Source organism: Xenopus tropicalis, chromosome 4, assembly GCF_000004195.4.
Source record: "Xenopus tropicalis strain Nigerian chromosome 4, UCB_Xtro_10.0, whole genome shotgun sequence".
In the NCBI taxonomy this organism is placed as follows: domain Eukaryota; kingdom Metazoa; phylum Chordata; class Amphibia; order Anura; family Pipidae; genus Xenopus; species Xenopus tropicalis.
Window position 1 is genome coordinate 114,162,699 of NC_030680.2, and position 23,056 is coordinate 114,185,754.

Below are 23,056 nucleotides of genomic sequence, written 5' to 3' on the forward strand. Positions count from 1 at the left end.
TTAAATTAAAGTACAATTTTCTGAACATCTAAAATGAATTAATTTTATTGATACATTTACATTGGATATCTACAATGGACCCAACAGATTTAGAAAGTCAACAAAGGCTTGGCTGTTCCCCTGACAATAGCAATGATATACCCCCCTTCCCCGCAGTGACAATACCACTAAAGATGATCTCTGACCCCATTGCCATTAAATGCACAGGCTGTGCTGTGAATCGATTATAGGCCACAGAAAGTAGACAACACATTGGAACTCACCCTGCTGATGGAGAACACAACGCCTGGCTTTCCTGAGCAGACTCCCATGAAGCAGTGCCGCAGTTGCCAGAAGAAGAGATGCTCCATTATAAATGTAATGAGACTCAGCGCCATGGCAGCGGCCAGCATGTAGAAGACTCCTGCCATGTTATCTATGTCCAGCTGACTGCTCATAACCTCATTCTTTTCATTGTGACAGATACCAGTCAGCCAAAGAGCCTCCAACTCTTCCATTTCCCCTAAACAAAACAAGCAACATTGTTATTACTCTGTTAGGTATAGCAATCACACAATGTAAGGGGCAGAAGTTGGAAGTGACAATCCTGAATATTTCCTGTGGTTTTCTCAGGCATTTGACCTATTTAGAATTAAGATAAGAAAATCAATCCAAATGGCTTTGAGTCCATCATTTTGATAGGCCAGATCTATCATTTTTTAAGCAATATTGATGTTCATCATTTATTGAGCTCCTAGGGATTTATATTACAGATGACCAAAGACTGGTCAGAGATGTTGAATCCAATAAAGGTTATTTATTGACAATGTTACATTTTTTTGAATTCAATCAAACATATGCTCTGAATCATCATTTGCCTTTGTAATAATGACAAATCTGGCCCTGTGTGGATACAGAAATAGCCTCCACCTCCGAACCTGAGTGTATAGCTCACCATGGCGAGAGTATCTTATAATCATTTTGTGGTACAATAGCAGCTGTATATAATATAATATAATGTGACAGCAGTGACAGGACTACCAGGAAGAACATTTCCAAAACTGTCAGTTCACTCTTCAGTTTCACCTTTGTTTCAAACTAATATGGGAAATTTGAAAACGGCAAGAGAATTTTAGGGAAATGACCCATCTATAATAAAAATGATCTATAAAATGAATAAATACCAAATGAATACAGATGTTTACATAAATGAATACAATAAAAGAAATTAAAATAGAGAAAAAAATAAATAATAAAATGCAAATAAAAATGACCCATCTGTGATAAAAATGTGACTATGGCAACAATAACGAGGGTCTTCATAGTCCCTTTTACCTCTAAAACTAAAGACCATGTTGGATCATTCACCCCTGTGATGTGTGTATAATATAAAATGGAAAAAGGCTAAAAAGGGGTTAGTGATAATATTCCCATGAGGCTGGCATAAGATAATGCAATGCAAAGCCTAGACTTTGGGGGTTCACATTTTGGGCCAGATTCAATTCAGTAAGAAAAACATTTATCCCATGAAAACTCATGGATTTAATTTGAGATGCAATTCAATTCAGAAAAATGTATCTCACAGTGTATCATGTAAAACCTCCATTGAAGTCTATGGGGAAAAAACTGGAAGTGAATCAGGAGAAGTTTTTTCTCCTCAAATTGAATCTCATCCATGAGTTTTCACATGATAAATAGCGAGGGAACGTTTTCTTTTTTTTTTTTTTAACCATTGAGTTTTATTTAGAAACAGATTACAGACATAGTTACCAATCAGGACATCAAAGGAGAGATCTTATGGTACAAAGCATATATCAAACTTTTGTGGCATTACTTTTGATTTGATGGATCTCGTTGTAACATTACAAACCCTGTAATTCTGAGTTCCACTGTTTTTGTATTTTATACATCTACATTTAACTACTACCTTAACAAAACTATAAACTATGCATTGCCAACGCTTGTTCCTAGATTTTCTAAACCAGAATGGTAGGATGGAGAGGTCATTGTGTGGTTGAGTTGTGGGGGGGGGGGAGGAGGAGGGGGGTCAACACTCGTTTTTCGTTTCTAATACTAGGTTTGCACTGTTATTGGGGTGGTGTCAATTTTCTATGTTGTGTTTGTCTAGCCACGAGGACCAGATTTTCTCAAATTTATTTGGGCATCCTCTTCTGATATATAGCAGTCTATAAGTGGGCATTGAGGGAACGTTTTCTCACTGTATTAAATCTAGTTTATTGGATATTCTGGTTAATTATTACAATGACTGGACAGAAATCTCAAGAATGGATATACGAAACCTATAAGTCACAGAAATCCTAACACACATAATCTGCTGTGATATAGTACTGTATAAGCCTTGATACTGCTAATCCCAGCCCTATTTATAGCCAGACACACCGTAAATATTCTAAGATATTTAACCCTGTCTTCTTTTCTTTATTATGGATCCCATGGCAAAACTGATCAGACTACTGTGGCTTTATTCTTATATAGTCTTTCTGAGACCACATGTAGGTATACCAATGCTAATTTACCAACACGGCTTCTTAAATGCACAAAACCAATCAATCAGATTCTTTATTTTCCAATTTATGAAAGACTGATGACCAAACTAATTACTCATTTGCGCTATTAGAAACTGCAGTCATGGCATTTGAGCCTAATTTAGTAAATCAGCCCAATCAACTATTGCTCACTTAGGTAACCTTGCAGAGGTCCATAGCAAGATAGGAAGTCTGGGCCCCACCTGTGCTATTCAATTTAAACTCATAATACCACAATGACAGCTTTAACAGTTACACAATCCAAGTTTTCTGTAAATTCTTTTTCAATGTTTTTTTGCAGTTTTGCAGATAACTGTAGGATGTACAGTGTCCCACTTTGCAGAGAGACAAAACAATCAGTGTGACTAGATGAGGGATACTCAACATTAACACACAAAACCATTAATGATGTCTTTAAAACACTTGCCTAAACACTGCCTTTTTTCAGACAAGTGACAGCTACTTACCATCACCAAACAACTGAAGAATTGCAAGATCCACCTGCCTTTTCCACCCTGAGTCCTTCTGAATGGCAATCCCATATCCAGTGGTTGCAAATACTTTGCCACTTCCGATGGTCACCAGCTTGCAGCCTTCATCTCGCCCAGCCATGTAGTTTAGAACTGCAGCATCATAGATAAAGGCATCCAACTTGCTGCAATGCCAATAGCAAGAAATGAAATGTTTCCCACACAAACCATTACCCAATTGATCATCTTGAAATTCAAAAGAAATGTGTGTAAACCAATACCAATTGACTACATTGTATCTTTCAAACAAAGTAAAAAGTATGAAAAAAAAAATCAAGTTGGATTGGATCAGCCTGAAATGGCCATGCAATTGGGTGGCCAAAGTGGGCCCACATCCACTCATTAAACAAGCAGGTCTGGCAGGGTATGTACACCTTTAATCTATTATTAAAGGTGGTAATCTTAAATTGTTCCTGCTATCAGCCTGGGAATCACAGCATGTGTGAGTTGTGTCCAGCAGTTAAGGGACTCACACAGGGTTTTAGGGAAAAACTTCAATAGCTAAGGCTGATGCCAGACGTGGCGTAGGGCTGATATTTTCGGCAAGCGGAAAAACGCTTGGCGAAAATACAGCCCTACCCCTGCTACTTGTGCCTGCACCCGAATTAATGAGATACGCTCGGGTGTAGGCACATGTAGCCGATATACGCATGAAAACGCCACGTCAGCCTTAAGTGTATTTCCCGGGAATGGGCCTTATTAAATTTGGCAAAACTGCCAAACCTTTTCTTATTTAAGAAAGTCACTTGAGGAAATATACCTTAACTTACAAGTTTTCTTTTCCCCAAACCCCTCGAGTTCCTTAACTCACACAGGGTTTCTTTTATGATTGCTCAGGCAGAAAGGCTTGAGCATTAATAACTCTGCCCCCATGTCTCAAAAACTATAAGAAAATACAACTTTGTTGTAAACAAAGTATTTTAGTAAACTGCAGTTTGGTGCAGCCATTAAATATAACATTATATATAATACTGCATGATGGAGATCATGACTGATAATAGATTTGCTTGCAGTATCTGTTTTATTGTATACAGCTTATCTACATACAATATTTACATTACCCCTTCCCATGATGGAATACTGTAACATTCACTAATAGGCAAGCTGCAAAAACATACCAAAATACGTGTCCTGTTGTTTCAGAACTTTTGAAGGATAATCGCCTAAATGAAATTCTTCCAGTTGAGGAAGAGCGTGATTTAGGGTCACTGATATCTTTTCAAGTACAAGCATATAACGAGATGTATCCAAGTTAATGCCTGTTTATCCAAGCACAGCTGCACTAATCCATGAGGTCTAAGCTGTCATGATCACTTTTTGATCACCTGCAGATGTGAGATATTTGCAGAGGGCTGCTTCAGCCCACCCACAGGACAGGAGGCAAAGGCTTAGCCTATAAAATTCCACTCACCCAGTCTTTAGAGAAAGAAGAGCATCCTGCACAGATCGCTGATTGAATTTAACCATGTACGAGTGCATCTCCAGGTAGTTGTTACGGATATTCCTTTCTGTGCTGCCATTAGGAACAGTTCCAAATCGAAAAGCTGGAGAGAAGTCATTGGGTCGTTGAAACTGAAACCGGAAAAGATAAAGTTGAAAGAACAACTGAACTGAACCTTTTTGCCAATTTAGTAACATGGCAAGTTCATTTAATTTAGTGCAAAAGGGATCCTTTAGACAAATGAATGCTTTTGGTTTTATTACCAAAGGCACAATCTGTGTCACACATTAATATAGAAGGTCTCTGATAGAGATCACTTCTTCTGTGCTCTATTCACCTCAGTGGCAGCTGTGCTGGAAAGGAGCTGAAAGTCACCATGGACAAATATAGCTTAGTCCACAACATTACATTTTACCCTATAGATTCTGTTTATTGTGGGCAGAAGCTTTAAGCTGTTTATTTAATGTTGATTCTATCAACCAATACCAGTTAATATTCTACTGTCTGGGTAAGTTGCTAGCTCAGTGGCTATGCTGCTGTTCAGGGTGGGTTTAAAAGCTTTTAAACAACATGAGTCGGGCTTGTGCTGAAAATACTGTTAGCCTGCTATTTAAAATGAGAAAATATTCATTTTTTGTTATTTCATGTATTAAACAGGGCAAACAGCAAAGCTACACTGTGCTTTCATGCTGCAAATTTATGGTTCTTCAGAGCAATTGTGGGAGAAGGATGAGACATTTAATTAAATGAATGGTTCATTAATTAGGGGGGTTATCCACGGGTAACCCCCCTATTTAATGAACCATTTCTTCTGCAAGCCCGAGACACTGACTGCAGTAGGGGAAAGGGAGGACCTTGTTTGTACAAAGCTCATTATCTCTATTTAAAAGTTATACCAGAAAGAAAATTAATAAAATACTTTTTTTAAAGATAATATTAAAATACAAATATGTCTGCACAGACATCAACAGACCCTTTAATTCCTGCACCCACCTCAACCCCAGGAGCTTCTTAGTCTGCGGCTTTATTGTCACCCTGAATGCTAGAAATGGTACTGCTGATTATTGGTGTAACAATATTTGATATGTTGGCATTTTTCATGGTTTTCTATGGTTTATGTGGTTTGTGGCCCATTGTGTTACCAGATAATTAGATAAGCCACCAGAACATTCATTTTGTTATTGGCAGACGCATTGTCAGAGTTACCAGAACCCAGTTTATTTCTGGTTCACAGCAAACATTACAGATACAATTAAAGGGATAATGCCTTCAGAGACTTTGTTTATCCAAAAGAATGAACAAGTTCTGAACTTTATACAATATATAGCTTACTGACATGGGCATACTGGGCCCAAGCTCAGCCTGCTCACCCACCTCTTGCCCTGCTCCATCACTGCTCACTTGTAACTTCACTACTACTGCTCATCCCGTACACTTTCTCTTCCATATTGCCATCATTCTTCTAAAACCAGCTCTTCCAGTTCTTAATCACATCTTTCCATTAAGCAATGAATTGAACATTCTGTTCGCTCCAAAAGCCCTTTCCAATGTCACATGTTTCTATTTCTCCTCAGTTCATATATTCTTGGCCATCTAATTTCTTCATCACAAAGTCACTACCAACCACCACTGTTCTTTGCCTCCATAAACCATTGCTCCAGCTTTTCTGTACTTCTGGAATTCCATTCCTGAATTCATCCATAAGAAACTTTGATAACTTCTTTAACATTTTAAATAATTTCTTAGAATTGGTTCATTACGGACATTTACTGCCAATCTGGTAAAATGGGACAGTGCCATGCAATTAAAGACAATACTTGCTGATACACAGTGTGCTACAATATTAATCCCAACTGAGATATATACATCCCCCCAGCAAAGTACATTTGGGTTCCTTCTTAAGTCTGCTTTGAATGTTATCTGAAAATGCTATTGTTTAAAATTAGGCCATGGTTATTACACGGATAAAATGCATTATTCATTAAAAAATTAAGCAAACTGCAGATTTTCATTAAAGCATGCAATTTAGCTGAAGTGAAATTAGGATTTCATTAAAGATAATATACTCAGAATTCCTTACACATGCAAGGAGAGTATTAGGTGCAGGGAGCCTGTGCAGGAACCTACATTTATTTACATTCTATTGCATTAGCTGTATGCAACACTTTAACTCTTGCTCAACTCAATCTCTAGTTTGTATTTTATGTTTTTAAATTGTTTAAAGTTGTTCCAATGTACGCATGCGTTCAGAGGAACAGAGGACTAGGCAGGTTGGCATTTCTCAAATAACTGTTATAAAAGTAAAGACAACTATTATAAAAATCCCACATTTCTATGGGACAGGTTTGTAAACACCATGAGCAATGGTGCAAAGATCTGCAGAGCTGCTTCCTTCCTTTCATACACAGCAATTCACAATCTGTTTACTGAAAAGTTCCATAGCTGAGCACAAAAACCACAAAAAGTGAAATGGAAAGGATTCTTTATAACATCTATAGGCCTTTTCTGTTCACTCTAACAAGCTACGTGTTTGTATAGAGGACAGTGGCACACAAGAGAATAAGTACAGGGACCTGCCTGAACTAGAGCAGAAGAACAAGTCTTAAAGAAACCCTGTCACCAAATAAATATTGTTCATGCAAACCTGTAAATGGAGTGTAATGTTATGTAAATTAATGTGGTTTTGGAAAAAATATATCAGAAAAAGATAGTATGCCAACTTGGCCCTTGTTGATTGAATCTGCAGCTTAACAGCCCCTGTATAGCCAAGTGATACCCTGCAAGATCAATATCCCATTGGCCACTGACCTCATTGGCACATAATTGTGGTCCTCTCTAAGCAGGTTTCAGTAGGCCTTCATTAAGATCCGACAGTTCTCCCAGGGGCCATTTAGTCAAATTGGGTAAACATTCACTGGTTTTGTGACTGCATTCCACAGTCACTTTCTGTGCTTTTATAGGGTCATGCCCTCTCTTATTTTATGGAAGTCAGTCTAAATAAAAACTCAAGTACACAGCACTATACTGGTAATGTAATAAATGGTGGAATGATTGCTACAAGTCTAGCTATCCATATCAACCAATTAGCAGTTAGTCTTTACTACTAGTCAACTGTTTAAATGCAAACATCAGATTGGTTCCTGTGGGATACTAGACCTGGGTAAGCTTTACACTTTTGTTACATTACCTATTGAGTAGTGTTACCCATAATAAGAAAGGCATATTTCTGTTGCCTCAGGGGGATATTGTCTAATTTATTTATGTGATTGGATGAGAAAGGAAAAATTAAGGGACACATTGAGAAAAAAAATCACTTTTTTTTCAGAAGTAACCATTATTTACAATTGGGAAAAAAAGGATTTTCAGAAGGGTCGGAATGAGCTGATGGGGCACCTGGAGACAACCTGGTGGGCCCATCGGCCCAGCACCACTACCTCGCCAGGATCTGTGGGCCCCTGATCATATTAGAGTGAAGGAGAGAGGAGGTAGGTGGAAACTTGCACAGGGTGTTGTGGGGGAGTTTGTGACTGGGGTGAGGGTGGTGGGCCATGGACACCTCCGACTGACACTATTTTCCATCATTATTTAGTGATTTATTATTAATTATTGTAGATATAATGGTTAAAATTACATTTTCGTCACTTTTTAATGGTCTAATGATAGAATTGTGGGAAGTGGGGACATGTTTTGAGAAACCAGAATTGTAAGATATGGGGCAATTATCTAATCTAATGTAATAAGCCAAGAGAATATATGTACATTTGTGTTTGTTTGTGGGGACTCCAAAGAATTTTTCATAAGAATGCACTCTGATACCATAGAAAACATTCCAAATATCAATGCTAGGTTGGCCAGTGGCAGAACTGGCATTTCATTGGGGGTTACTGGTGAGCCTACAACACAATGAATTTGGCAGTTATTATTACAGGTTGTGTTTGTTATTAAATGCAAAGCAATGTCCAATAATGCAGCACAAAATAAGACACTCCTCCATAAAGTCCCATGGCCTCGCTAGAACTGTTTTTATTACCTATTCTTTCATTATGCACTCCATATAGCACAATATAAAAGCAAGTGGGAGAAGAAAGAGGTCAGTGCAAAGGAGCCCAAACTTGGGAGCGTGTGATTGAGGATGATTAATGGTTTAGTTGTGTGCTTCAGATGCAAGTACTTTAGAGAGAAGCAGTCGTTAATGTGTGATGGTGCAGTGTGCATACTGAAGAAGCTTGGTGGAAATAAATCTCCCACTCTGATTGCCTACCATTAGATGGGGCATGGACTGTGTGTGTGTAAATAGACTGGGCTTGCTTGGAATATCACAGCATATGCAATGGTTTAGGGACAACTGCCATCAATCTTAGGGCTCCAATGGTGAATTGTTATTCCTGAAATGTCATTTCATTTATTGCAACTAGTATGAGCAATTCCAAACCTGTTTGTAATACATCTGCCTCTAGGAAATGTGACACTGTTTCTAATAAGGATTCAGGCATACCTTGATAATTACATACAGTGCTTTGCTATTTCTAAATTATTACCCTGGTGCAATTTAGCATGTGTTAATAAACCAGCCCTACTGTTGGACCTACACACCTATTCTCTGTTGTTACTGCTTTAAAATGCTGTGGGCATATTCCGTTTGTGCTATGTACCCATTCCCCAACAGGGTATTGACTAAGGTGTACATAACAATGGAAAACCTTTGCAATCTTCTCTTTGTAATGAACATGATTTTTATTTTTAATAAGTGTTAGATGAAAGCAGCTTTATTACTCAAGAAACAAGATACAGCTTGTTCTTTGATAAATAAGAGTGATTTTTGTTTTTATAGAGAAATGTAACTTGCTCTTATTGTAACATGCATTTAGTAATGTACACTCCGATGCACTCATTAGCTAAAAAAGGTAATTATATATATATATATATATATATATATATATATATGTGTGTGTGTGTGTGTGTTAGCTAGTATATACAGTCTGTTTATAATACGGCATTTCCTACATGTCTGTTTTTTTTGTCAGTAGGAGTCCTGTACCTTCTCATTCATGGGAGTTGGGAGATTTTATGGGAGCTTACCACTGGAAGTTCTGCCCTTAGCACGTAGATCACCCCAACTTCTCCCAAAAGTGTCAGACTGAGCCAGTGCGGCACTGGGAGAAAACCCAGCAGGCCCTGGCCCTCATTGGCCCACCCAGTCCAGACGCACTGCTTACCCTGCTGCAGCACAGGGCAGCTTGTTGGTACATGTTGGGGAGTGGGGTTTGCAGCTGGTAGATTGGTGATGATGTGGGGGGGGGCTTCCGTGGCTGTGGTGGCGGGCTCTTGAGGTGGCAGCCCCAGTGGACCCCAGACACCCCAAACTGGCACTGAACCATAATATTTTTTAAACTCCAAATGTAAAGAACAAGAAATTCAGATATGTGTTTCCTTTGTATCATGACCATTCATTTCAGGATTCAGGGCTGCTCAGAAATCTTTATGTGAGGCAGTACAAATGCAAAGGTTTCTGGGAGGGTACATTACAAGCAGAAAACATTTGCCTACATAATCGTATTAGAGTGTGTTCCAGACAAACTACAAGGCCCTCACATTCCCTACGAGGAGCTGATCTGTCAGGAAGAATTTGAATCTGGCAGTGGTTTCCGTCTTCCCTACATTGAGTCAGAGGTCTCATCAGGTCTTGTCTGTCCCCATAGCTACTTGAGGCTGAGGGATGAGTCAGGTTTTAAGGAAAGACTGTATCTTGCATCATTCACGCTTTGTCACTTTCCGTTCCCTCGGTGCAGAGTTTGACGGCCATCCAAAGATTCTGCCCCTATCCCCTTTGGGAGTTTCATCTTCCTTTCAGTTTGTTTTAATAAAGTACAAGATCAGCAAAGCATTTATTTGTGCATTAAGAAATTAGAAATCTGGCCAACATTTCACAAATTTCTCTAGAGCCTGGAACGACTGAATAAAGTTAAAATTGCAGAGTGAAGGCAGAAATGTCCAACCAGTGGCCCTCCAGCTGATGCTGATATCCTATTCCCAGCCCTAGGTACAGCCTATACCAACAGGATCCAAGACTGATGGCGGGTCTGGGTAAATGGCCCTAGACTTGAAGCTAGAGGAGGCAGATATTGCTACGTTAAAGACAGACTAGCACTCAAAGAACAAGTAGATATATGGATGTTTCTATTCTGCAGACTTGATAAATCTAGCATGCTTTACATGCTACTGCATGCATAATGGGTGCTAAAGACATTGAAAGAATTCTAGATTATTTATTAATGGAGATAGTTTAGTTTATAAATGGACTAAGGTCCTTTTTACATCCAGAGAGCAGACTGAATTTGTGTGGATTATGTCATACTGGGAGGGCTTAGATCTAGCACCTGGTACTGATACTTATAGCAAGGTATTTTGTTGTTGCCTGGTTTGTAAGATAAGCCATGCTGTACACCTGTTAGAAGTCTGTGTATTAAAAGATCTAGCACTGCAAGTTGTCCAGACAGGAGAGCAGGTGGAGGCGGACAAGGTGAAAGGTGGAAGCACAAGGCCAGTACAAAGGAGTAACTGGAATGAACACTACAGTAATACTAGTACAAATAAAGGAGGAATGTAAGTGCGAAGATGGACAGAAGTTGAGACAAAATTATAAATGGGCAATCAGGCGTGTCATCTTACAACGACTAAAGAAGGAGAAGCCCATAACACTGGAGAAAGGTGCCAGAGATTAGCTGACCAGACAAAACTATCAGCATAGCTCCACATCTTTGTCATTTGAAATAGGGGAAAAAGAACACTAAGAAAAGTGATAAAAGGTACAAAATCTTTAGAAACTACATCAAGGCCTAAAATAATTCATGAGTTTTCACTTTCAAATAACTGCAATAGTAATTTTAGTTCAATGTGCCCACAAATACAGAATATTTTGCTATATACTATACTTTTCATTAGCAACACGTTGTAGATATAGGGTTTTTGCTGGCCTTTCCTGTCAAGAGAAGCTGTCAGAATACTAGTTCTGCAAATGCTTATATTCCAACTATTTTTGCACATTATATAGATGATACTGTTCTATTTTTGTCAAATCTCTTACCTTTTTATCACTTAGTCCAGACACTTGGTCAACATACTCCTCTTGGATCATGAAGGCTGCAAGGTTAGCAGTGTAACTGGCCAGGAAGATGACAGCGAAAAAGGCCCAAACTGATACCATTATTTTACTTGTGGTTCCCTTTGGGTTCTGTACAGGCACAGAGTTATTGAACACAAGGCCCCAAAGCAGCCAAATGGCTTTCCCAATGGTAAATGAGGGCCCACCAGGCTCTGTAGGCAAAAATTAAAAATAGTAGAGTGGAAAAGATTAATGATTTGATATGTTCACTATACAGGATGGAACTAATAGATAATATAAATCTCTTTTTAAACAAAACACTTATGCAGAAATTGTTACTACTAGGATTTACTGCAGAACATTTACTCTAGCAACTTTAACTAAACAAGGGAGTAGAGATGCCGTAAAAGTTGGAATGAATCATTCGGCCCCGGATGTGAGGGGGATATCCTCCTATTTGCTTTCCTGAAATGCACAGACTGCACTAGTGTTGGGCAGGAGCAGAAAATGTGCCCCAGTTTAACCCAGCAATGAAGGCTAAATGTCATACCTCCCAACACTTGTATTTTAAGAAGCAGGACCTGACTGTGCCCAGACACTGCCCTGATCTCTTGAAACCCCTCCTGACAGCTTAATATTGTCAGGCATAAACTGGTAACATGGTATGCAGATTAGCATGCAAAACTCAAAGCAGGGACATGGAAGTGTGCAAACTGCAAAAAATAGCAGACCACATCCATTTTTTAAACTTTGCAAAAAAAATGTTTAAATTAGGTGATACAGTCTCTTTATACTCAGAGTGAGAAATGAATGGTCGGCTGAATGTTAATTGTGCATAAAGCCACCCTAGATAGAGTCCCTGGGCAGACAGTGCTTTTCCCTTGCAATAGCCAGCTGTTGTAACAAGTACAGCTATTTATGAAGTGCTCTTACGTGAAAGCAAATTCAGATCATTCGAACAATCCAGAGAAAATGATATGTCATGTGGGAGTCTATTTTTGTTAAACTATGAAATCGCTGGCGACAATATTTGGTTCATGTCTTTAAACATGTGTTTAAACTCTCCTGCAGCAAAAGACAAAGGGATAAAAGTCCCCTGATGTATTCTAATTGCACCTGTCCTGATAAGATTTTTGCAAATTATAAATTTCAGTTTTTCTTAAAATGTAGCCAAGAAACCAGAACCTTTGCGGCTGCTGGTCACCAATTATTCCCAAGCTTCTCTGTTATCCAAACCCACTTTCTTTTCCTTAAACCATCAATAATTTTAATATGAACGGCCATTCCAGTACAAATTAGAACTGTAAGGTCTGGGGCCCCTACACCCTGGTTAGAAGGGAATTCTAGTTTTATGTAGCAAGCACCATCTTACCTCGGCCATCTGCAAGGCACCTGTTGTATCCCACTGGGCTAAAGTACTCAAATACAAAGACAGCAACTGCCGATACAATGAGGAGCATCACAAACATCATAACCCACACATCCGCACTGAATGGCTCTGTGGAGAGAATGGTGGGAAGGGAAAAGAGGAGACACGGTCAAAAAGATCAGAGAGAGAGAGGGGAAAGGAAAAATAAACCTAGAAAAACAGTTTATGTAAAGATACTGAAAATGTGTATTAAGTTGAGAGTTCAGGAGGCAAGAACTGAAATAACAAGGAGGGATAACATTTAAATTTTTTTTAAAAAGGGTCAGAGTTATTTCAAAAAAAGGTAAACTGTTAAAATTGAAAAAAAAGTAAAGGAAGAATACAATAATAAAACTTTACCTAGGAATGCAGAGGGAGACACTGTCCCATTGCTTCTTGAGACCATGACACTGATGCCTGTCTCTATGAAAGGTACAGAGAAGTCCACCACTTCCGAGCGTTCTTCATTTATGGTCAGAGATCCAACGGCCATGTAGGCTCGCTTGGTCACCACCTATAGAGAGACAAAGCCTTAGACTAAACCCAAGACCTGAAATGCCAACAAAATCATAAATAACACTTGTATTGCTTATTCAAAGCAGATATGAGGTGTTTTCTAAATTATAACCCGTCACTAAGAACTAATTATTGGACCTTAATGTCTGCTTTAACTACCACACCTATACTTAGTTGGGGTATAGATGCAGAGTTTGCCCTGGTCTAATAATCCACAGAAACCTATTCTTTTAATCAGGTGCCCAGTAAATTCTACCTGCTGATTGGTTGCTATGGGTTACTAGGCCTGTGGCAGATTTAGCATTTTTTATTACATGATTTTTTTAGTTTACATGGCCTATCTATCTATATATCTGCTGTGGCTGTATCTGTCAGAAATATCCAAAATGAATGAAATACTCTATTCCAAATGCCAAACACTGTTGATCATCTAAGAGTTTGTTCTATGACAGAACCATTAGTCCGACTGTTGGACTGACAGAGGATGAATTGCAACCTTAGCAAGCTTCAGGCAAGACAGCAGCATTATTGAAAGATGTGGAGGAAAAACTCAGAGCCAGTAATAAGTAGTAAATCATTAGTATGTCTGTTTTTTAGGCAAAACTGCATCAGGCTCTGTCTCTTACCTTGGTGTTGCCTCCATATTAAGACCTCTTGGAGGTTATTTTTGGAGCATAGATCACTTTTTTTCTATGTTTAAGGGAAAGGGTGTTTGCTTAGTGTGCTCATCTACATCTACAGTCTTGCATTTTTTTCCTTATATGCTCATATGTAATAGACCGTTTTTATAGACCTGGGCCATAGTGGTAATGGACCATTTAGTAGATTTAAGGTATGGTGAGCCAAACTACGGAAAGATCCATTACATGGAAAACCCCAAGTCCTGAGCATTCTGGGTAATAGGTCCCATACCTGTACTAATCTGACCATACACACCTACTGTTTGCTTCAGAACCTAATTTCTGAGTGTGCAGTGCAGCAACTTGTTTTCTCCTTCCAAGGCGCCAGTTTATTATCCCATTTAATGTACATTTTGCCCCTACCCACACGCAATTTCAGCATCTCTAAAAGAAGTATGTGGTTAATCAGAGCACTGCTGACACCTCACCTCTCCAATCATTCCATTCCATGTCCCATTAATTTTTTTGCCATGCTTGCCGTTGGTCACCAGATAGAGATCATAGGTGAATTTGACAGTCTTAGCTATTTTCTTCAGGATATCTATGCAGAAACCCTTGCAGCATCTCTTGATGTAGTTTCCCCCCTCTTCAGTGCGGTTCCTAATGATCAGAACAAAATTAGCATGAGGCCTGGGAAATTGACATCCCTCCTGCAGTCACAGGAACTTTACATCTCTTTGGCCCCTCTGGGGAAAGGTCCTTTCCATAGCAACCTTGGAACCCAGCACTTACACTCACAGGGATGTCGATCCTTTCTGTCTGCCTCTGACTGCATTTCATTGTTGCCTATGGCAATTACCAACTGTCTCCTTGTTAGTTACAGATATGCTGTCTATATCAATTCCTTGTTTATTGGGGAATATTTCAAGAAGGAGAAGCTTTAAATAAACCAAGTATCATCTCCTACTGATTATATAAAAACATATTAGTTCTGTGTTTTTACAATGAATCTGTTCAAACAGAGGTGACAAGTATTACTCACAGACAAATTAGAACATTTGTAACAGATTTCTTTTACTGCAATATATTTAATATATTTTATATTTATTGCCAATTCTTGGGGCGAAACAAAGTCAAGAAATCCTTTTATTATAGCAACATTTCAGCCTGACAAGCCACCCTTGGGAAAGGTCTGGGTTATCAGATTCAATGTATAAAAAAGAAGAAAGAACTAGCCTAGGGATCTTCATAAGTGGAGGCCCCATAAAAAGAAGAAAAATTTCATCATTATTACACGATCTAATGGAGCAATTTTAAGCTGTTTCCACAAAGGCCTCGCGTATTTATCACAGTCAACAGCTATAGTGAACGCAGGACAATTAGGGTTACAAGTGTCTGCAAAATTTACTGTTGTACAAATTGTATATTGAATTGCATTCAAGAAGAAAAAACCTATCATAACATGGATTTTGTTGCCACTTTAGTTTCTGTTTAGAAGCAGCAGCAACTGCCAAGTATGAGGAGCAAGTAGCTAAGCTTGAATGCTTTTCTGCCTTCCTATGCAGACCCATTAGCCCAGCTAGCTCGCCTAATAGTTATATTTCATGAATATGTATTACACAGTATCTCTCTTTATATATGAATATTTATACAGTATATATATCAATAGTGAGCTATAATTTTCCCCAAATATATGGATGCTCTGTGGGGGTGGGTGTCATTAGGCAGGGCTAGGTTTCCAACCCCAGTAGACAGAAGTTGATGCTATGGGGTGCCATTCCAGTGACCCAGTCACTTACCTACTGGCTAAGGCTATGGGCCCAGCTTAGGCACCACTTCTGTTTACATATTCCAGATTTCCAACCAAGTCACTGGCAATGTGGTACAGGGAAAGGGACTATTGTCCAGATATTTTCTCCCTATTTTCTATTGTAGATTTTGTTCTGATTTTCCCATTCCCTGCACCTGCCAAGGGGCAAGAGAGCAGTAACATAACTATCCCCTTCCCGGCCAGGGTGTAGGATGTGCATCCAGGTCCCACACCTCCAGATGTGTATTTTGTTACCAGAATCACTCATGGAAAGAAATCTGCTGGCATCTGGTCTTTGACAGGCCCCAAAGGGGTGTGGGCAACTGCCCCTCGCTCCCTCAGGAGTTACTGCAAAAGGGAAGATGATGGGATTTACTATTGTCTGTTGCAGTTACTAGCCTGCATACCTACTAGTCTGCATACCTACTAGTCTGCATAACTACTAGCCCACTGAAAGCAGCACAGTGCTGGAGTATCCAATCCGATCTGGGTTCTACAGTATAATAGGATTAATCTTCAGTCTAATTAAGTCTGGTGTATTGTCCAGCAATGTAAGGGACTTTATTTCACCAGAAACACTTTGTTGAAAGTGTAAAATAGCAGGTCGAAAAACAGCAGAGTGATGAATGAGTACTTTTTTTTAAGAATTAAAGGGTATTTTGCCAGTTTATTATATATTCTCCTTCTGACCTCTCTTCCTGGTTCTCTTATAGATACTAGGTTTTGTCCCATTCTGTGAACAGGAGCAATAGCTGCTCAGACAGATAGTGAGTGGGATAAAACAGGACAGGTCTCCAGCTATACATGATAGCTTAGAGGTGACAACCACCAAGTGACACTTTCTGACATTAGTAAGTAAATCCTGTGGGGAATCTTTGATATTTTAAAGGTGATGCACAGCGCAAATGATAGCCCTCAATTCTATGCAAAGCTGAGTGTCACTTTGTATCCTGACATATGTCTCGTGCTATGATAGCATCTCAGACAATGACACGGGGCATGTCTGTAACTGTCATCACAATTTTCTCCAGCGTTCGTAAGAGAGAAAGCTGCCTTTCTTGTTCAGCCACAGTTGACTATCTAAAGGTCAGCAGCTTTGTTTCTTAAGGTAAAGGGAAGGGGCTGCGCGTTTATGGATCTCTGCAGATGCCAAACTGGTAGAGCGCTCTCTAACTCCATTAGCGGCTATTTAAAGTAGCAATCTATCAAAAGCTTGAAAAATATCAGGCTTGTGGCAAGATGAGCTCACAGCTCGGGCTGATGGTGCGTGCGCCCTGAATATCTGCAGTGTGAGCACATTTGCAATTGCAAGGCACCGGCATTACAAAAATCATTAAAGGGAATAAAGGAGATGATTGCCTAAAGTTGGGGAGCTTGGCAGCTGGCTTTATTGACTTTCATGTTTGTTCCTGCTCTGTAATCGCTGCACTGGCTTCATTTATCTGCCATAATCAGACAGAAATAAGAGACTGAATGAGTCTGATAGGCACATAAGTACTGTAGGTGTGTTAGCCCATCAGGTGACCTTTGGGTTCCATCGTAAATATACCAAAGTGCACTGATTCAGTAACTCACCCTGAGATCCAAACAATATGAACCCATGGTGAGTGTGGCAGGATCAGTCCAATGGCCACAATCTGACTCTATAAGAGAGTACCCTGACATCTAAAACTGCCAATAAATAATGTAAGTATTGTGCCTACAGTGATAGTTATTGCTCTTTCTGTGCTCCTTTACTCCACCTGTTAAAGGGTAAGTTCACTTATATATTAGGTCTAGAAAGTTATTAAACAACCTAATCGAAACAATCTATTTCTCAGGGAAACAATCCAGTGGGAATAAAAAAACTTGCACACTGTGTATTTGCATTATGCAAAAAAAAGCAGGCTATACACTATATTAGTGAAGTGCGGGGGATGGGGGGGTGGCACATAGTGGTCCTGCCCTCTACCTCAGAGGTGAAGGTTCATTAATGACCCCTATGGACTGTGAGGGTTCAAATTTTTTGTTGGTCTTATCTTATTTTGTGTAAGATTTGTTGGTCTTTTATCTATATTTGTAGTTTTTTGATTCTCTGTCCTACCCATCTTACACTTTGACTTCCAAACTTCTGTCTGGTTGTTAAGGTAATAAAGTCCCAGCAACCACATAGCAGTTGAAATTCAATTCAAAATAGTTCTGTCTACATCATGTTATCATGTATGGGTGTAGCAGTCTCTGAAGCAGGAGCTGGATAAAAGCTGCTTCCATGTGGCTGAACATTCACTAGAACTCACTGTATGGGCACCCAGCATCCGCCCATAAGCCTGAATTGTTATACACTAAATAGAACAACCAGAGAATTCTCCCACAGGAAAGTGGAAAATAGTTGCATCTTGCAGCATCTTCTGCACGCATAAAACCAACCTCAAAATAACTTGTTTGAATAGGGCTATGGCGGTTGCACCTTAATATGTCAAGTAGCCTAGAAGCACCCTAATTCTGACTCACATAATATTCCACTGTATAATGCAAAATATAAAAGCAATAAGCACATAAAGAATTCCCTTTAGGTCTTCGATCAGCTAAACTTGGTTGCACACAAGCCACTTGTATCATCCAATTATTTCCAGATGAACTGTATTGTCAAAGCTGTATGTTATTGTGGGCCCTGCACTTTTCACCCAAAAGAGAAAAATGGACCAATCTAAACGGATCTGTATGTTTGTATCCTCAGCACATTTACAACTGCATACGCTTGAATCTCCACCAGCCAAATGGTTTATTAGTTGGTTCAGTGCATTGTCGCCCACTTCTGGACTGGGATTTAAAATAGGCCCTAGCATTTTAAGTACACAGAGGCCCAAAATGCCCCCAACAGCCCAATAAATAGCACCTTACAACAACCCCTCTGGCATTTTCCAGAATCCACAGATTGCCAGTCTGGGCCTGCTGTAGCCAGCAACAATGATAAAGTGTATGATCAGTGGGCACGTAACCTGAAAGCCAGTCCATATGTGCCCATTCACTGCACATTCAAGTTCATGACAAGTGATAAAGCAGGTTTTCAATAAAAACAGCTGGGCAGAGATTCACCCCCCACACACAAATAAGCAACAGAGATAGGCAAATGTAGTTCATACTCAGTGCGTATCTGCTTGCGACACGGAACAGTATTCCTCATGCAGGTCCCACTTAGTGGATCCACATCTTCAACAATAACAAATGGAGCCTCCTCCAATGTCACGATGCTCAGGTGCTCATCCTTGTGTTCCTCTGAATTGGGGTACAGCTCAAACACGGGCCAGACATAGTACTTCATCTTAAGGCTTCGGTCCTTGTACTTTCCCACCTAACAATAACATAAAATGGAATTAGAAGAGGAAAAGAAATAAAAATGCAACAAAACTTATTAAAGCCATACCACACAGCCTCCATTATGCAACCTATAGGGAACCAGCCAGAAACTTTCCCAGGCAGCTGACAATTTCTCTTGTGGCAGGCAGCAATTGGCCAGCTATGAAGTGTCTTGCTTTAGCTGCCTGGTGTCTCCCTAGAAAGATATATAACCCTAAGACTCGCCAGTATTATTAAATGTAACTGGCCTTAGTGCCCAGATATGGTATATTTTGCTTTTCATAATGATCTTTCTGTTATTCCATCTGTTTTTATGAGCCATTCTAGAAATGCACTGTGTATTTTCAATTGACTTTAAAGTGAGTGAAATCGTTAAAAACGAGATACAAAAAAATCAATGACTAAATTACCCAAATTACTACAATTTTCTAGTTGAATACCTAGTTTCCCAGCACAAGGGCATAGGAACACAATTGTTCTAGCTTCATAGAAGAAAGGGGGGTCTGGATTCATATGATGCTCTTCCTACTTATTGCCAGCAAAATGAAGCACAGCACAGCAAATGAAACAAATGTATTATGAACACACATATAATATGAACAGAGGATGTAATTACATACCCACATTTATATTTAGCACAGGTATCAAACCCCTTATCCGGAAACTGGTTATCCAGAAAGCTCCGAATTAAAGAAAGCCTGTCTCCCATAGAGTCCATTTTAATCAAATAATTCCGAATTTTAAAACTGATTTCCTTTTTCTCTGTAGTAATAAAACAGTACCTTGTAATTCATCCCAACTAAGATATAAATAATCCTTATTGGAGGCAAAACAATCCTGTTGGGTTTAATTAATGTTTTATTGATTTTTTAGTAGACAAAGTATGGAGAGGGTGGGAGGGTCATTAGCAATGACAATGGACAAGGGGTAGGCAAGAGAGGTACCTACTTGACACCCCCCATCATTACGCCCTAGGCAGGTGCCTCTTCTGCCCACCCCTAGTTCTGGCCCTGAAGTGACCTATTAAAGAATTAAACAGTTTCTGTCTATTAATTAGTTAATGTGACTTAACATGGATGTGTGCCATTGGTTTGTGTGCACTCTGAATCCTATGATCCTGGGAGTCACAGTTCTTAAAGGGGTGGTTCACCTTTAAGGTAACTTTTAGTATGTTATAGAATGTTCTGTTACTAACAATTTTGCTTCTGGTTTTCATGACATATTCATTGTTAATTTTTATTTTATAGTTTTTCAATTATTTACCTCTTTTACATCTTTCCAGCATTCAATGTGGGTCACTGACCCTGGTAGCCAAAAAACTATTCCTCTGTGGGCAAACCAGTTGAAATTTGTCTAAGAATATTATTGTCTACATCATAATAACTAAAAGTTAAATGAAAGGTGAACAACCCCTTTAAAGGGAAACGAAAGTCAAAGTCACTTGGGGGTGCCAAAATGTTAGGCACCCCCAAGTGACTTTAACCGCTTACCTCGTACCCCGGGCTGGTGCCCCTGTTAGGAGAAAACAGCACCAGCCCGGGGCACCTGGAGCGCAGCGCTTCCGTCTTCCTCGCTTCCTTTTCCTGAGTGCCAGCGGTGGGCGCATGCGCAGTAGAGTGAAAAGCCGACTTTAACATTTAAGTTCGGCTTTTCACTCTACTGCGCATGCGCGCGCAGCGAATCAGCAGCAAGGAAGCGCCGGCAGCTACCCCGGGCCGGTGCTGTTCCTTCCTCACAGGGGCACCAGCCCGGGGTAAAAGGTAGGCGGTCAAAGTCACTTGGGGGTGCCTAACATTTTGGCACCCCCAAGTGACTTTGACTTTATTTTTCCTTTAAAATGGGGATTACCCAAATGGCACACACTACTAAACTATATTTTTATGAAAATGGTTTATTTAGATGAAGCAGGGTTTTATATAGGAGCTGTTTTAGGCAACATATTTTTATGGAGACCTGCTTTGTTCAGTGGAATAGTTTATTTTTTCTTTGGAACATGCCTCTCATCCATGACTATTGAACCTATCTTTTCATTTATTCTGTCCATTCTTGTTGCATGTATTCATGTATTCAGAGCTTATTCATTGGCACCACATTTTGTATTGTAAGTTCTCCAATGGTCAGCAGCTCACGACGATGCCATTAAATCCAGAGCACAGTGTTCCATATACATAGCATCACTTTATAAAGCTAATAAACCATAATAATAAGAAGAAAATCCTTCTAACTAAAGTGCTTTATGGAAGATCTTGGGGTTATGTGTGTGACAGGGACAAGGGAAGCAGCACTAACAGTCAGTCCTGAGCTGCTGTACCCCCCCTCACTTCTTAGTTCTACAAATAGAACATCTACTTATGTTAGTGCGTACTGTATGTGCATATTTGCACATGCTATGTTCAAAGCCTTGGAGAAATACCACGTATAGACTTCCTCATTGAGGCTCCTCTGTCTTCGTGTTGGATATTGCTGAAGTCTATTTGCTAATTCAAGCAGTCTGAGTTCTGCATCGGCCATGAAGCCAAGTATATCCATTGTCTGAGATATGAGTCAGAGAGAGAATACATCTACGTGTTCTCCATGTTTCATCTCTGAGCTAATATACACCAAAAGGTGACTGATTTAAAGGTTTCTTCAAACAATTATTAAACTCTTATCCTTCTATGCAGCTTTAGTACTGCATGAGAACCTGTTGCAGTTGTTACTGTTCTCTAATGGCTCTGATAACAGTCTTGTTTGAAGAATGTCCCAAGAGGAGCAATTAAAATTAACAGGGAGCAGCTTGTTAGGATTCTGTGCCAGATTGGGCAGGCGAGAGAAGCAAAATAAATGCAGTTAGGGTTATGGGGGTAAGGTATGGGGAAGGTACATAGCCACTGACTCACACTGCAAAGTTCTGACATATAGAGACACACACATACTAACCATACAAAATTTTTATATCGGAATTAATTCAAACTTAGCAAAAGGATGCTTTGCAATTCCTTATATAATGAAGGAACCACAGGAACAAATTCAATGTCAGATTTGCCCCCAGGTACACTCTGTAAGTTAGGATGTACAGTATATTACTGAAATAGAGGATACACAGGGGACAATTGCTGGGCATTTATTTAACCTAAATTATGTCACCATGTATATTAAACCAGCCTAGCTTTCTCCACCTCCTAAAGTTGTATTATCATCGCCTGCTTGACCCTTTTTACTCATTTCTACTTCATTTTTATTTACTTTCTCTAATAAGTTCTAAGTTCAGGCCACTATGGTCTCAGCGCTCACTGTGTTGTGTGTTATCTATTATCCTGGAATTCTGGGAACAAATGCAATGTTAGTGAAAATCCTGGCAATTTGCTATTGCATTTATGATTAATCTCTAAAGTAGATGTGTGCATGTATGATGCCTTGGGGTATGTGTGTGTGCAGTACTCACTTTGTCCTTGAATTTATTTGTATTACACCCACTTTCTCCTATCCTTACAAAAAAAAGTGATTAGCCCAGTATTACTGACCAATGATGTGTGAGTGGGCAAGACAGGAGTGCATAAGTGACTACAACCAACAAAGTTTGAAAAAAGACATACGTCCATCACGTTCAACCATAATGCCTATATACAGTGGAGGAAATAATTATTTGACCCCTCACTGATTTTGTAAGTTTGTCCAATGACAAAGAAATGAAAAGTCTCAGAACAGTATCATTTCAATGGTAGGTTTATTTTAACAGTGGCAGATAGCACATCAAAAGGAAAATCGAAAAAATAACTTTAAATAAAA

At 39.4% G+C, this 23,056-nt stretch overlaps 1 protein-coding gene and 1 long non-coding RNA gene across 2 annotated transcripts in view; one reads left to right on the top strand and one right to left on the bottom strand.

Annotated features, from left to right (window-relative positions):
• Window positions 1–9,376, top strand: part of LOC116410444 — a 66,964-nt gene extending 57,588 nt beyond the window's left edge. Inside the window, exon 4 of the long non-coding RNA XR_004222413.1 lies at window positions 7,822–9,376. This is a non-coding gene — a long non-coding RNA (uncharacterized LOC116410444). The remainder of the gene's footprint in view (window positions 1–7,821) is intronic.
• The window catches only part of grin2b (glutamate receptor, ionotropic, N-methyl D-aspartate 2B), a 273,173-nt gene that overhangs the window by 14,304 nt on the left and 235,813 nt on the right, over window positions 1–23,056 (bottom strand). Inside the window, exons 6-13 of the mRNA XM_018093211.2 lie at window positions 19,075–19,283; window positions 14,631–14,802; window positions 13,367–13,520; window positions 12,971–13,096; window positions 11,581–11,810; window positions 4,467–4,627; window positions 2,993–3,180; window positions 264–502 (exon numbers count right to left, since the gene is read on the bottom strand). Of these exons, the coding sequence (XP_017948700.2) occupies window positions 264–502; window positions 2,993–3,180; window positions 4,467–4,627; window positions 11,581–11,810; window positions 12,971–13,096; window positions 13,367–13,520; window positions 14,631–14,802; window positions 19,075–19,283 (1,479 nt within the window). The remainder of the gene's footprint in view (window positions 1–263; window positions 503–2,992; window positions 3,181–4,466; window positions 4,628–11,580; window positions 11,811–12,970; window positions 13,097–13,366; window positions 13,521–14,630; window positions 14,803–19,074; window positions 19,284–23,056) is intronic.